The 15702-nt window shown below is 44.0% G+C and overlaps 1 protein-coding gene across 2 annotated transcripts in view; it reads right to left on the reverse strand.

Annotated features, from left to right (window-relative positions):
• Nucleotides 1-15702, reverse strand: part of epg5 (ectopic P-granules autophagy protein 5 homolog (C. elegans)) — a 37526-nt gene that overhangs the window by 16319 nt on the left and 5505 nt on the right. The window contains exons 11-45 of one of the 2 annotated variants that reach the window (XR_004656750.1): nt 15531-15692; nt 15285-15442; nt 14817-14968; nt 14369-14509; nt 14069-14230; nt 13860-13982; nt 13507-13769; nt 13274-13414; nt 13015-13159; nt 12685-12882; nt 11777-11884; nt 11563-11685; nt 11097-11263; nt 10755-10991; nt 10531-10654; nt 10246-10390; nt 9967-10138; nt 9639-9801; nt 9387-9529; nt 9105-9261; nt 8711-8905; nt 8415-8628; nt 7779-7966; nt 7469-7652; nt 7262-7337; nt 6722-6825; nt 6455-6630; nt 5790-6014; nt 5498-5707; nt 3985-4129; nt 3641-3883; nt 3041-3254; nt 2731-2949; nt 2522-2636; nt 2144-2430 (exon numbers count right to left, since the gene is read on the reverse strand). Coding sequence is in view for 1 of the 2 variants with exons in the window: in XM_034872487.1 (XP_034728378.1) it covers nt 2248-2430; nt 2522-2636; nt 2731-2949; nt 3041-3254; nt 3641-3883; nt 3985-4129; nt 5498-5707; nt 5790-6014; nt 6455-6630; nt 6722-6825; nt 7262-7337; nt 7469-7652; nt 7779-7966; nt 8415-8628; nt 8711-8905; nt 9105-9261; nt 9387-9529; nt 9639-9801; nt 9967-10138; nt 10246-10390; nt 10531-10654; nt 10755-10991; nt 11097-11263; nt 11563-11685; nt 11777-11884; nt 12685-12882; nt 13015-13159; nt 13274-13414; nt 13507-13769; nt 13860-13982; nt 14069-14230; nt 14369-14509; nt 14817-14968; nt 15285-15442; nt 15531-15692 (5875 nt within the window). In the remaining variant the exon portion in view is untranslated. Of the gene's footprint in view, nt 1-542; nt 2431-2521; nt 2637-2730; nt 2950-3040; nt 3255-3640; nt 3884-3984; nt 4130-5497; nt 5708-5789; nt 6015-6454; nt 6631-6721; nt 6826-7261; nt 7338-7468; nt 7653-7778; nt 7967-8414; nt 8629-8710; nt 8906-9104; nt 9262-9386; nt 9530-9638; nt 9802-9966; nt 10139-10245; nt 10391-10530; nt 10655-10754; nt 10992-11096; nt 11264-11562; nt 11686-11776; nt 11885-12684; nt 12883-13014; nt 13160-13273; nt 13415-13506; nt 13770-13859; nt 13983-14068; nt 14231-14368; nt 14510-14816; nt 14969-15284; nt 15443-15530; nt 15693-15702 lie in introns of those variants that run through there. The other variant, XM_034872487.1, reaches the window with a different exon arrangement.

The following is a 15702-nucleotide window of genomic DNA, read 5'->3' on the forward strand; positions in this document are numbered from 1 at the left end:
ATGGGTGAGCATGTGGCTACTGTATCTATATACAGTATGTGAGCGAGAGAGAGGGAACATGGGATGAGGCTTATCTTTGAGAGCAAGCTGTCACATAAATATCGAATGCTCCAGGGTACTCCAGTACCTGAGCTAAAAGACGGGAGAACAGAAGGTCAATTAGATGGCGAGAAACGACAGACTAAGGAGTCACAGAATACAGCGGAGCCTGTTTTGGAGTGCTAGAACGAGGCGGCGATGATGAGCGTCTGTAAGCATCTCCCACCGCCTCTCTCATAGCCTCAGAACACCCCGTCCTTACCACCTCCTCTCTCACTTTTACCCTTCCTGTAACCATAGAGACCACTGTTGCCTGAAGAGAGGTTTTTCTACCATACAGACGTGGTGGTGTTAAATGAGGACGCTGGATCTTTGTGTGCACACAGCTCAATTCAAAGACACCAACCTGAACAATCTTTTTTTTCAACTGGGGACATGTACTGTACCGTCGCACAAAAAGAACAGGATGCAGATGACAAGTACATGAGTACTAAGACACAATACACACTGGTCATAACAGGCTTCTTAGACAAGGAAGCTTTAATTTCAGTTTGACCATCAGCAGCGTTATGCATGGAGAATACAGACAGCAGGCCAGTTTTGTTGGAGAGGTTGCACAATGTTTCCTGTATTGCTGTTCAGAGCTTTTTTTCTCTCTCAATAGTTATTTACAGCTTGATTCATAAAGCAGTTACATGTCCCTCCACGTGACCCGTCTAGGGAGTACAGATCCGTCTTCCTGCTCTCAGAGGTTTCCATGTACTACGTACAATATGGTCCCCGATCACAAAGTTGAGTTGTGAGGCCTTCACTTCCATTTACTAAACATAGTCTTGTCTCCTTTGTGCAGCCCAGCTCGGTAGCTCCCTCCTCCAGCAGTCCTTCAGACCCATTCCTGATCACTGACTAATAAAAAAGAATTCTTTTGACATTAATAGTCAAAACATAACATAGGCAATAAGGCGAGGAGAAGTGCAGTACAAATAGTAAAATGGCACAGAGTGACAGAAGAGGTGAACTGACAAGGGTGATTGAAATGTGAAAACTGGTGGATGTATAGTACGGTGTGGAGGTCTGATAAATGGGAATTACAATCTACCTTTGTCCTCAAATGACCAACATGTTTGTATGTTTAAGTCCAGTTATTCAAGCTCCAACGACGATGACATCCCGGTCTCTTAGTAATACCAATGACGTCTGTCATTTGTTTTACATTGCACGCGCTACTTTATAAGGAAGCCAAGTGGTGTGGGACATGGTGAGTGGTGCTTAGTTCGTCTTCTACTGCATGTACTTATTCAGGCTACAGTTTTTCTACCAAACAGAGACAGATAAAACAACCAGTTCATGGTCAAGAAAGTTTAAGGAGTTGAGCAAATGAAAATAACATATCTTTGGCAGAAACAACAAAAGCACTTTTGGCTGTATATGAACATAATACTGGCAAATGTTCTGTTACTAAACATGATAACTTCATACAAGCAGCTGCTGTATTCATCTGTATGTGTACAGCATCTAGGATTGCAAGATTGTAGCTAGATGCTAGCATTGACAGCTGACTTCAGGGATACGTATAAGCCATGGAAACATGCCTTTTGGCCTTCCTGGTATGCCCACACCCCTATTTTAAGAAAGTACTTCAAAACTTTTAGGCCTATAAGATCTGTACTTCAACTTCCTACAAATAGTCTGTGGACCTTTCAATTTTTTCATGTAAGAATTTACATGCAGGTTTGAAACTTACACCTAAACCCCAGTGTTGAATTTTAATTTATGAAATCTGGCTAAATAACTATGTGCAACTTCCTCCCAAACCTTGAACAGAACAGATGTGTTAAAAACAAACAGGCAAGTCATATAAAAAGCAACAAGGCATAAACATAAGCGAGAAAGCAAAGTGCAAGTAAAGATAAGAGGTTAGCACGTAACGTTTGTCTCTGACCGGTTTTAGGAATCTTCATTGACCAGTCAAAAAGTATCCCTCAGAAATGCACAGCGAGCTCTGATGAACATTCAGCGTCTGTCACACAAAGACCTCTCTGATAAGACATGTAGCTCTTGTTGATATAACGGCAACAGCAATTCAGTGTCACTACTTAAAAACTTTGTGCTCCAGAAAGATGGTTCAGAGATTAACTGTCACTGTATTTGCCACAGAAGACTAAGGTCCTCTCGGATCTCCAGCATGAATGTCAGGTCAAGTCATGGTTAACGGATAATGTGTAGGTATCTGAGGTCAGGGTATAGGAGGTTGGCTAACAGGGCCAGCAGTCGGGGTCCGTCTCTGAGACAGTGTCCTGGGTAGCGGATGAACTGGACAACTTTATTCACAGAGTCCTCTAACTCTGCGTACTGCTTATTGCCGAGCATGGCCTCCAACACCCCCATCATCTGAATCCAAAGAAGAGAAACACAAGTTATTTTTAGGAGATAATTGCAGACTAGAGAACGAAAACACTGTATTTGCAGTTTTGTTCCATACTTGCTGTGCTTTGGCAGAAAGCTGCAGGTCACTGGTGGGTTGGAGTCGAAGCTCGGTCTCGGATGCCACCTGGATTGACAGGAATGCTGCCAGACTGCGTACCACCACCCTGAACCTTGGTGTACAGTAGACATGCATCAACAGGTGGTTTATCAACAATGATGAATTCATATTTTACTCTATCATGTTTTGTTTGCCTGTGAGCTTACCTATTAGAGACCGGAGACTTCTTCCCCAGGCCGATAGCTCCTAACAACCCAGAGTTCAGTCTTTCTTCTCCCAGCTGAAGCAGCCTGGTTTGCAACCTCAACAGACCCATAATGACTCCTGACACTTCAGTCTGGCCTGCCTGCGGCTTCAGCTGCTCCACTGACAGACTAAGTGTTTTGTGCCACCAAAGAAACAGCTTGGCTTCATCACCTGGGCCACTGGACACACAAAAGCACACATGCTAAATGGACTTTTAAAGCCATAACACGCAACTGAATAAGAGAATGAAGGGGAGGGGGGGGATCAAACCTGGGAAAGACCTGGTTGGTCCATGAGTTAATTAGAGCCAGAGTCCTTCTCTCATTGGCACCTGTGTATTCAGAGTTGAGTCGCTGCAGGATGAAGGCAAAGAGCGTCAGAAAGCTGCCTCCTGATTGGCTCTCAGAGAGGAAGTCATCCACCGTGAGCTCTGGCACCTGCAGCGACACCAACACAGGACCCCAACCTAAAGACTCCTCCTCAGCTGAAACAAAAAACACAACAAAAAAACATGTAAATCCCAGATATTACATTAAACTATATTAAAGGGAGAAATTTAAAGGACTAAACCAACTTTAAGGGAAAAAGCTCAACTTAAGACATGTATGAGGAGAGTAAGTAAGAAACGTTTGTTGTATAGCACCTTTTACAGAGCAACAGAGCAAAAACTCTGGACTAAAATGTCAATGTTATGTTAGTTTATGCACAGCATACTTAACATGTGGAACGGTGCATGTGCACAGGACGGAGATATCTACTAGAGGAGAATGCTTAAGCACTTTCCTCTTCCAGGGAGCTGTAACCAGTACAGGCTTTCCCCCAAAAAAGTAGTTGCAATGGTCAGTGAAATAAAAATATTAGTTTGGTTACCGTGGTTGAAGTACGCTGTAATGCATGCCTCCATGATCCGCGTCATGTGCCGTACTGATGCAAGAGAGCGGGAGCAAGCCGTGAGAAGAGGCAGAATAGGAAAACCCCTCCCCTTCCTGTCCAGCCACGTTATGGCATGAGCAGCAAGTGCCTCGCCCGTTGAGACTCCAACTCCATTCAGCAAAGCCAGAGCATCGCTGAACAGACTGCAGAACGCCATGTGCCTCTGCTCCAAACCCCTCTCTGTAGAGGGAAAAAGGAGGAAGTGATAAGATTAAGGTGATGAAAGAAGTTTTTACTGATGATAGATGTTGTTGTTGAGGATGACGGTGAGGACGACTCGCCTGGTGGGTTGAATGTCACGATGCTCTCTAGAAGTGACTCCAGCTGAGCCTCCAGGCTGCTGAGGCTGATGCTACCTCCTTGCTCCAGAGTCACCAAAGACTGCACACACCAGCACACATATGCTCCAGCCTTCCGCGTCTCCTCCTGACACATGGAAAGAAACACAGATTATAGCGTTTTGTGTGTGTGATGCCATACAGAAATAGATTGGCCTACAGGAATACACTCACAATACAACCACTTTACTAGGTACACTAGTTCAACTGCTTGGAAACAGAAATATCTAATCAGCTAATCCTGGAGCAACTCTATGCATTCAGTCATGTAGACGAGTTAAGACAACCTGCTGAAGGTTAAACCAAGCATCAGGATGGGAGAGAAGGGGGATTTAAGAGACGTGGCATGGATATTAATGCTTGAAGGGTTGGTTTGAGTATTTCAGAAACTGCTCATCTATTTGGATTTTCCCAGACAACCATCTCTAGGGTACAGAAGGGGAGATCTGCATCATGGATGTGTGTTGACAAATCTGCAGTAAATGTGTGGCGCTATCATGTCAATAGGGACCAACATCTTAGAGGAAGGCTTCCAGAACCTTGTTTTAAACCATTAGGGATTACGGCAGTTCTGAAGGCAAAAGTGGGGGTCCAACCCAGTACTACCAACGCGTACCTATAAAAGTCACAGATGACCGTATATTTATTACTTTGTCATTTAGAATATTTTGTACGCATTATAAAAGATATTCAGAGTATGTGTCCCCAAACTTATACTAAACCAAGGTCCCCTAAAACAGTCAAATGTCAAAGTACAATTTAGGAATTAATCTTAATTAAGATTTACACATTTATTTATTTATTGTTACTAGTTTACATGCAGTTTATCTTACCCCAAAACAAGATTTTTATTTTTAATGTTGGTGTGAATGTTTCTAATTTCCACATCTTTTCATGCATATATTGGCTATAATCAGTATGAGCTATGTTTGAATGAAAGATTATATAAATTGCTGGATCTTAGAGTGGTCCTTTATTTAGCCAAAATCCTACTTTGGAACGTTATCATGTTGTGTATAAAATTGCTTCTGCTGTTCTACGTCTACAGTAACTGTAAGGGTTGAAGTGTTATATTTATGTAATTGGGCTGAGTGATACAGAGCTGGCAGAGAAAAATGAAATGTTTAAGTCTAAATTTAAAACGGATGTTCCAAGCCTCCCACTCCTACACAAGATGTGTATCTGCCTGGGACAGAGTTGATGTAGGAGGTGCATTCATTCTTATATTCTCAAACATTAGGGCTCCTCTGAGCTGTGCACCGACAGTCATACTGTAACTAGTATCTTAATATACTGTATATGTCTTCAACCTATAAATTGACGCTCATGTAATTTCCCCTGTAAGTGTGAGTTTAATTAACCAATTAATAAGAAATATACTACATGTATACTTAATCATCATTAAGTATGTTCTGGGCTGGGCTGTTATAAAACAAACAGGTGTGTATTGTCTCACACAGTGTGGAACTTCATCAGGACGGGGGTGGAGCCCAGCGGCGCTGCGTAATGATTTCAGCAGCAGCTGAGGTGCAGAATCAGTACTGAGCAGCAAAGACGGAGGGTAGTGCGTGACGACATATCCCAGAATGCCCTGGTATGAGGAGAGGTCCAGTTGGTGCCAGGGCAGAGAGGTGGATTGGACCAATAGACTGAGTAGAGGGGAATCCTGAAGGTTGAGGAGGAAAGTGAATAGGAAGAAGGTACAAGAGGTCTGAACATGTTGGGAAACCAAAATAGTCTGGACTTACCTGTTGAGTTAGGATTTGTTCCTCCTTGGCCAGAAAAACTAGCATGTATAGTAGATAGACTAACATGGTGTGTGTCTCCTTCTGAGTACCCGTGTCTGGTAGAGTTGGATATGTCGTAGAGTTGGGGGGTGTTTGTAAGTGGTCACTTAGGACGCTGACCCAGTTGACTTCACACAACACTTCTCCCAGAAAAAGGAAGCAGCTCTTGGGACTTCCTCTCTCCACCTGCAGGCAAAAGAAAAAAAGAAAATAATCAACACTCCACTCACACATAACTACAAACAAATCATACCTCTTGGTTACTAACTGACTGTAATCAGAATTGTTATTAATTTTGACAGTTTGACTTCTCTAAACTCCATATTCATGGCTAAATTGATAATCCAGTTATCTTGAAATGTAATCAGAATATCCTAACTATAAATCCGTTGAAATGTATCTTATTTAATTTTGGTAGACTGCTTTCATCTGTGCAGATACTATAGATCCATGTGGGGCTTGACAGACATGAGCCTGTTTCAAAGAACAAAGAAGCCAAGTTAATAATAGGAGCTAGGGGCCAAGGACCGAGGTCTCAATTTAACAAGCTCCACTGTGTCATGCATGTCTAGACCAGTATGCAGTGTCAAGGGTCAGGGGTTCAGAGTAGGGGGGTAGTGTCTCACATTGAATAGCTGCTCCATTAGCTGAGTGTCGGGGTGCAGGTGTCTCCAGGGCAGGCTGCGGAGGTGTGTATGGTACATGTAGAGAAGGTACTCAGGCGTTCGGGGAGCGGTGCAGCTCTCACAGTACTGCATCATACACAGCCACAGTGTACCTCTCTGGCCGGGGAACAGACGATCTGCAACAAACAAACAGACAAAGGTAAAAAAAAAAAGTTTCACAGCACAGGCAACAAAAAGTAGCAGTCCTTAAGTACTTTGAGAACCCACCTCTGAATTTGTGATGCAGTGTTTCAGTAAGTTGGACATACAGGCTGACCAGGCATCCTGCCGCACTCGCGTCTGTCTCCAGCCAGGGGTAGCACTTGAGGTTACTAAGACAAAGAGACACTGATATTGACATCCTTTTTGTTTTTCATGGTCCTTACCCTTTCCTTAGTAAGACACACTAAACTGCTCTCTCCATGTATCGACCGGGTGAATCACAGTACAAACCATAGTGTGACATGGCTGACTTATAACTCCGAAGTAAACATCTAAAGTTTCTTTGACTAATGTGTGTTTGTAGGTAATTTTGTAATGTTTCGTGTGCTTCAGAGATCTAAAATTCATTTCCCACTGTTGGTTTCTCACCCCCCCAAAAAAAGACAAAGATTACATTTGAAACAATTTGAATATTTTTTATATGTTGCCCTCTCTGGAGTCTGTTCTGTCTGTGTTAACATGAGTTACATCTGCCAACAGTCGTCCCCCCCCGCCCCATATCTAAAACCAATGACTGCCCGAGAGCTGAGGGTGTGCCATGCTTACCCGCCATCCTCAGTGTCCAGAGGAAAGATCCAAGGCTTAAATAACTTCACAATCTTACTGTGTAGGTCCAGCAGAGCTGTGAGAGTGCAAGATACATTTTTAATTCATACTGACACATAACAACAAAGCATATGCAAAAATAAGCTGTATTGTTTTAATGATCCCAAATATTACTGTCCTCAACACGTGCTGACATTAGGCAGTTACCTTTCTCTCTGGCACAGCTGCTGAGCTGTACATTGATTAGACAACCAATCAAATGGTCCCAGAAGGAAACAACCTCATTAATGTAAGGACGCCAGGCTGAGTACAGGCCAAAACTGCTGAGGTCTGGCTTAGTGAGACGACTCCGCAGGAAGAACTCACTCAACCAATCAACTGTCTCATCCACCTGTTGGAAACCAATTAAATCATCAAACCAATTAAATCCCACAGTGTGGTTGGATAAATAATGAAAGTTTTACACAGTTTAGTGAGACAGTTAGGATGATATTTTGCAGGAATCTGCATTAGTTACCTGCTGAGGGGAAAGGCTGATGGGAGATCTGTGGGGAGAAGATGGAGATCCGACAGCTCGACCAGAGATGTCGGCAGTGCTGCGCGCTTGTTCAGCTTTGCTCTTGGTATTATGGGACGGAGGCAAGCAGCCCAGCACTCGCAGAGTGACCTTCCAGCACTCCGGACTCAGTAACTGGTCTGAGGAGCCTGGTGAGGTTAAGCAATGCCTTTGTTTGTTGGAGATTTTGTAAATCAAACACCTAAATCTAATAATCATGGGAAAATACTAGACTAAATACTATAATTTGTATCTTCATTTGGAATCCTTTGATGTCATGGTAACAACAATAAACCTAAATTTTGTTAAGATAAAACACACAAATAAACACACTTGTGTACATAATTGGTCAATTTGTCATATCTACTTCAGTAGCTAGATGAAATAATTAGGAACGTTAGTTTTGTTAATCGGTTAATTCTATTTCTTGTTTTGAAGGATCATTTGACTGAGCAACAAGAGGATTAAAACATCAGTTGTTCCTAGTTGCATTACCATGTACCAATAATTACTTGAATTATCAAATTCAGTTAGGCAGCCAACACACACACACACATACACACACACACACACACACACACACACACACTTACTTACTGGTCATAAGCAGACGCAGGCAGTCACTGTAGTGATCAGGGAAATGGTGGCGTAAAATCCAAGTCCAGTGTTTGGTGAAAAGGTGAAAAGGTGTGAGAAATTCAGGCTCAGGGTCTCGACCGCAGATGCAGAGAGCTCCGTGGACCAACTCCAGCAGACGGGTTCTCTCCGAAAACACTGGGTGGGCCTCATTCAGCCACTGGGATAAATCAAACTAGACAGGGAGAACAGGGGTGGTTACTGTAACTGGACTGCTTTAAGTGTTTGTCATATTTCTCCACTGTGTGTAAACTGACCTTTGTAAGCAGCATGAAAATGACATCAGCACTGTCAAGTTGTAAAGATGTCACCACGTCTTGGTAGAGAACGACGAGCTGATTGGGTGCTGAATTGGGAGTGAAGAAGGGGGAAATGAGCGGACAAAGACGCCTCTGCTCCAGGATTGTTTTCAGCACACGACCACATTCCTCTGGATTGCCCTGGATAAACACCTGGAGACAAAATCAAGAGTACAAAGCAAGCCAATTCAAGTATGTTTCATTCCTTTAAGGAGTGTAACGAGAAAGTGAACCGGCCCCTTTTATCAAGTAGGGTCGACAATTTCTGATTTTTATTCTTTTAACTTTATTTGGGCATTCCAAATAAAGCTAAACAATACTACTACATGCGTGTATGTGTATGTATGCGCACCTGTCCCAGTATCTCCACACATGAGGAAATGTACTGGCGTGTGGGGGGATGTCGCAGTGTGTCTTCACACACAAAGGAGACCACCAGGTAGAAGGCAGACACGCCAACATGCTGCACTGCTGGAGATTTCTCTGCTTTATACATGTTCACAAGAGCCCTGGAAACATAAAAATGCATTAGCCAAAACAGGCCTTTGTTAATAAATGAAAAACTAGTCCCTTTTTTTTAAATTCTGATGTAGTTCATATTTTATTTTCGGTAGCACCATCTGCTTATACTCACGTGATAAAGTTCTCAGTGTGGACAGCAGCCTGGGCCAGGCTTTCAGGTGGAGGAGCCATGGCGTCAGCTTGAAGCTTCTTGATGTCCCTGCGTATGGATGTTATCTGAGTCTGCACGGCATCCTGTCTCTGGACACCCTCACACTACATGGTCACAGAGACAACACAAACACATTATTATACTGTCTATCACTGCAAAGAAATTATACAAAATGTAAAAAATATGGCTGGTATGCAGTTTAAGTGATCGTACTGTGACAGTGATGTTTGCGGGTCCCTGGCACGGCTGCCCACCCTTCCCTTTACACTCCAGGGCCATGGTGACTTGCTCTGGTTGGTTCTTATACAGCAGAGGAAGGCTCTCCAGCAGCTCTTGCTCCATCGCCACTTGCTGGGCTTCGCGTGCCACTGCAAGCCTGACACCAAGATAAACAACTATTTTGTAATTAGTCCGTAGCTTTGAATATGTTTTGATACGTGGCATTTGTATGAGTACAGAAACAAGTGAGCATTTTTCTGTGTATGCATGTGTGCCACTGATGATGGGGAAATGTTATAATGTATGAATGACTTCCATGTACCTGGCCTGGTCCTGCAGGATGCGGAGGTCCCACTGCAGCAGTCCAGCAGCAGCTTTAGAGTCAGTGAGGCAGGTGGTGGGGACTTCAGCTACTGGAGCCTTCTGCTGCTGCAGCTTTGGAGCTGGACGGGGAACTGGATGCTTCTGCAGGTTGGACAGGATACGTTCCCTTGCTGCACACAGTAAGACGCAAAGACGTATATGAAAACTAGTAGCTACAAGTACAAAATCATTATCAGAATATTCCACTGCATGTCTACAGAATCAATTGTCTCTGTACCATTGTTGAGGCTGGTGTAGTCAGTGAAGCCGAGGTTTTGGGCTTGCAAAAAGATTGGCTCACTCTGCACCTTTTCCCATAGAGACAGAACCTCTCTCTCATCATACTGCAGACGCTCCTGGTCCACATACTCGAGCCACAGTTCCTACAACAAAACATGGCGACACAATTTCAAACTTAGAAGCTACATAAACATGATTTGAATGAGATTTGCCTAACCTGATACAACCAGTGTATCACATGTTTTTCATTTATAAATGTAATCACAAAAAAAGACAAACCCACCTGCTGCCGCTGCATGACCTGTGCCAGTCTGTGTGGTTCGTAGTCCGGAGGAAGAGAGGGCAGGTATACTTCCTGCTTTTGCAGATTCTCATCATCCAACCACAACGCAAATACACCAAACAACCTGTAGGGAACCAATCAGTGGAGATCGGAGAGCCTTATAACACAGTAACGGCTGCTACTACCTGCCAAACAACAAGAAAGAATGTTTTTGAGTGACCTACCTGACCAGCTCTGTGTGTAGCTGAGGAGAAGTGAGGTAAGGGGGACGGGGACTGTCAGGGCTTCCATCGCCCTGGCTGTCTGATGAAGGTGTGCGTGCTGGGGGCACCCTGAGGGCCTGGCTGGCGGCATGGTGGAAGTCCGACACCTCCTGTATTCTCTGTCTCAGGTCTCTGAGTAAAGCGGCCTGAGAAGAGCCCTGGAAGAATCTTCGGCCGATGCATCCACCTGCAACCAGCCTGGTGGAGGCCACATACAGAAAGAGACATTTGTCTTTCACATAGATTCTGTTTAATTCCTGGTTTCTCTGCCTAAGGATAGAGCTGTGTGTGTGTGTATCGTACCCATACTCAGGTCCTGGTTGTCTAAGGTAGAGCTGTAGGAACTTCTGCCAGACCAGGGGAAGGATGGGGTGGTCAGGAGGCGTGGCTAAGGCCTGACACGCCCAGCGGTACACCTGCAGCCGCTGCAGAGATGGTGCTACTGGCAACTTCAGCTTCTGCTGCGCCTTCTGGCTCAGACACACACATGCGGTTAACACCATCTACATATAGCCTCTAGGATTATGAACCAACAGTAGACCAGGCTGATAAACACCATGTCACTGCCCTTGGACTTTTCAAGGACTCTATAGGTTTACTCAAATGTCCTAGAGTGCAAATTGGGGCATTTTGTCCTCCACATACTGTGTCCTGTAATTTGAAATGTCTTGTAAACTGTCAATGCCAAGTGATACTGAACGCATGCTGAAGCAATCCCGAGATTTCCACCTCAACCAATGTATAACTTCTTACATATGTGATTGTATACCTTTAAGGCTTGTTCTGGGGAAATGTTGGGATCTGACAGGAGCTCATTCTCAACACAGCGTCTCAGCTGAGAATCCTCCTCAAACACACTCTCCATATTCAGCACCAGCCAGGCAAACCAAACCTAGAAACACACAACACCTGTCAGGACTGAGAACTGTACTTATATGATCAAGAGTACTTGCATGTACTACTGGTGCTTTGGAGAGCCTTACCTCCACACTCAGGGATTGGCCCTCCATGAAAGAGGGTGTGGCATTTCCGGCAATCCAGCCAACCAGAGAGGAGAGCAGACCCCGATCTCCATGGTAACCCAAGGCATTCTGCATGAAGTATGAAAATGGAAAACTTTACAGCTATTGCTGTTGTCACTGTGCTTTTCTGAAACATTTAGCAGTTGGCATGCCTATTTCAACAGTATACTAACTAATGATACCAGATTTCCATTCATAGCTTAAAGGAGAATTCCGGCCAATTTTTATGTTAATCTTGATTGCTATGGATATGCGGGTACCTTTGATTGAAAAAAACCCGACCTGAATTGGTGCAGACAACACTGAGTAGCTGCAGCTATGAGTAAAAGCGTCCAATGAGCTAAAAAGGCAGTTGACGGGGCAAGTTTTGGAGTGCCTTTGTGCCTGTGAACAGACACACAATGCAATTAATATGTCAGGCCCTTACATGACAACAAGTTGCGTTTTCAACTCAGACATTGTTTTAATTCAACTACCCTGTCTTGATCTTGCCAATGGGTAGCTTGCTAACCTGGTTAGCTGCTAGAGTTAGCTGTTAGCTGCTAGCTGTTATCTGCTACTGATAAGTGTGTTTAGCCAGGCTTTTGTGAAAATCAAAAAGCAGCAGTTCGATGTGTATTTGTAGCTCTTCCATTTTGTGTGCGATCGATCTGGTGTTGGTGAGTAGGAGGCTTGGCAGTGTCGATCTGTGTGGTAGTTCCCTTAGCTGGGCAGGTAGCCTTCGTCTACGCCTTCCTAGCCTCCCGCAGCCGACAACAATCCCGACTGCCCGGTGGTGTAGTGGGTGTCCGCCATTACATAGGTAATTGAGCACTGTAATGGTTGTGACAATATCAGTAACTATGTAACTACATGCACTGAGTCAACACCTTATGCTGTTGGTACAGAAGTTTCTGCACACAGTCCTCCTGATGGCGTGTGAATGCTGCACAGCAGATCTGATCCATAAGGAACAGGACAGTTTTGTCCCGGTACCACAGGTTCTGCTGAGTCAAAATCCCCACCCAAAACTCCAGCACCACAGCAGCACCGACACGACCGGGTTGTGAGCTCTCCACCACATGACTCTGGAGGATAAAACACACACATGGTTATTTGCCAGCCTTTTTCAAACCATTAGTAGAATCCTGGATGTTCTGTGATGTCCGAAGAATGGAAAAACTCTATAATCTTTATGATAAAAGCTGGCTGAGACAAACCTGAATGACACTGTTTAGCAGTCGGACATTGTCTCCATAGATGGTTCCTGTGAGGAGTGGTGCTACCCGGTGAGTGACCTGCTGTGTCACACCTTGAGGACACACGCTGTCGTACTGCAAGAACAACTGGATACAACTCACAAACCTGGCATAAACAGAGGGACCACAGTAGAAGAAAAAATAAGCATGGGAAATACAGTAGCTGCTACAATACATATGTTTTATGGGCTGTGTGTATGTAAGGATGCATCTTTCTTACTGAGGGTTGTTGAGCAGGTAGAAGCTGAGAGAGTAGGTTGGGGGTAGGATGTTGTCCAGAAGATGCACAGCAGCTCTCAGGTGGCGAGACTGAATCAGACTCTTCAACAACCCGACTCCATCAGTGCAAAAGTGTTCTAGACTAGAACAAAACACAGAAAGGTGAACACAGGAGATTAGAGGTTAATTGAATTCAAATGCTACATATCAGGCTTTGGGTAAGTGAGTACAAACCTATGCCCCACTGTTGTCATGGCGATGGACAAGTAGCATCCAATAGGAATGCCTGCTTTTACAGCCTTTATAACAGAGTGCATGCTGGGAGTGTGCGTAAGCTCTGGAGGTGGGTTGGACGACAAAGCAGGGACCGACCAGGCTCCTTTTGGGTTCTGGGAATTGCCATGGAGCTTCAGCCTTAGCAACAGTTGCCAAGCCCATTGACTAAAGGATGCTTCAGGAGATACACCCAAACGAAGGACACTGGCAAGGTAAGACACCTGAAGGGAGGAGGTTAGAGACAGAAAGATGGACAAACTGGCCATGGTGGTTCACACTAAATATCTGTGACTAAAGAGTGGATGTGTCACCTGTTTGATCCCCTCTGATATGAGGCCACTGTACGGTTTGTCAGTTAGGTACTTTTGATAGGCTTCAGCCACTAGCAGAGCCACTTCAGTGTGGAGCGATGACAACAAGGCCAAGGAGCCATCCTGCAAGAGGAAACAGGTTGAACTACAAACCCACAACCATACTCATACTCATCTGGACACATCATTTTTAATGAATCAGTGTCTACCTGTGTGTAACCCCAGTTCAGACCCTCCAGTATAACGCAAGCCAGCCGGTTCTCGACAGCAGACAGAGGATGCTGGAGCAGCCAGGCTCCGATCACGCATATTTCCTCTGGCCGTGGCCGCCACAGATTCAGAGGCAGCTCTTTGCACAAGTACAAAGCCACCTAACATACACATTCATACAAATTGTTATACAGACAAAACAAAAAGGCAAGATTTAGGCTGAATGCCAAAAAAAAATATGTTTCTCTCAATATGGTCAAATACATGCATTTATGTCTTAACAGAATAGCAATACCAACCATTCCCACACTTTGTATGGTCTCTCTTAGTCTCTCCAAGAGCACAGAGATAACATGGGGATGGGCTGTTGCTATGGTAGCCAGCAACTCCCGCCCCACTTTAGAGTAAGTTTCTCTGGTAGACACACTCACATAAGACACCTGACGCAAAAATAAGAAAAGAGATGTCAAATAACAAGATACATACTGTATATTTTCTAACCAAGCAGACCAGGGTGAGGAATCTTTTACCAGTGTTATACATCCTTGTTTTCTCAATGCCAACCTCCTATTTTTATATTGGTTACTTTAGGCACTATATATGAAAACAAAGTGTTTTATTTCATGTGGTCCACACTACATATTGTATCTAAGTAATGCAGTAGCTTTGTAAGACATCTAATTACTATAAGTCTTCATTTTGTTCATGCATCTTCTGGTATTTTACCTCTGCATCTCCTTTTCATACCTGGTACATCAGCAGAGTTATGGTTGTGATGAATGCGGGGTCAGAGTGCTGAGTTGGTGTGGCCATGTGTGCCAGTGCGGTGAGGAGGGAGATGCCATCAGAGCTGTTCACTTCACACAGCCAGTGCTCAAACCTGTCCTGGTGCGCTGTGTCTGACAAATACAATTAAATATGACGGTGGCAACTGTCAACATCACACTGGGAAGAATAATAGAACACACATTTTGAAGCTGTTTTTAAAATCTTGATGCAATAGATGCTAAGTGTATTAGAAATTGAGGTTAAGTAGTTGGAAAAAAAGTTACATTCAAACGTTTTTAACCTAACTTGTGAAATACTAAATAGTGTTTTAGATAGACGATGCTGACAGGCCACATCTAAACATAAAGTAACTACAATGCCCATGCTAGTTCCATTTTTAGGATTTGAAAGATAATGTTTGTGCAGGTTAGGAGCGTATAATGGTACCTCTAAGAGCCTGAATGCAGGAGCGTGTGTCACTAGAAGAGTCCAGTGTTTCAAGTCCTGCTGTCTCTGCGCACTGCATAACGTAAAGGACCCTCCACAGCATAGAGCTGGACAGAGTCCCATACGGCATCTCGGACATAAACAACCAAATGCCCAACCTATAAAAGACGATCACAGGAAATAAAAGTGAAGCTCATAAAATAAATAATTTCCAGTTGAATTAGATACTTGAGGCCAAATCCTCACCTTTTGTTTCTGAGTACATGTAAAACAGCTCTGAGGAAGAGATTGTCATATTCCAACTGCAGTTTGTCCAAAGACAGAGAGTGTCCATGAGAGCTGGATCCACCAACCCCATTTACACTCACGTATTGGGCCCAGTGATCACTGACATAACACACCGTCATTCTGAGAAAAA

Source organism: Etheostoma cragini, chromosome 5, assembly GCF_013103735.1.
Source record: "Etheostoma cragini isolate CJK2018 chromosome 5, CSU_Ecrag_1.0, whole genome shotgun sequence".
In the NCBI taxonomy this organism is placed as follows: Eukaryota; Metazoa; Chordata; class Actinopteri; order Perciformes; family Percidae; genus Etheostoma; species Etheostoma cragini.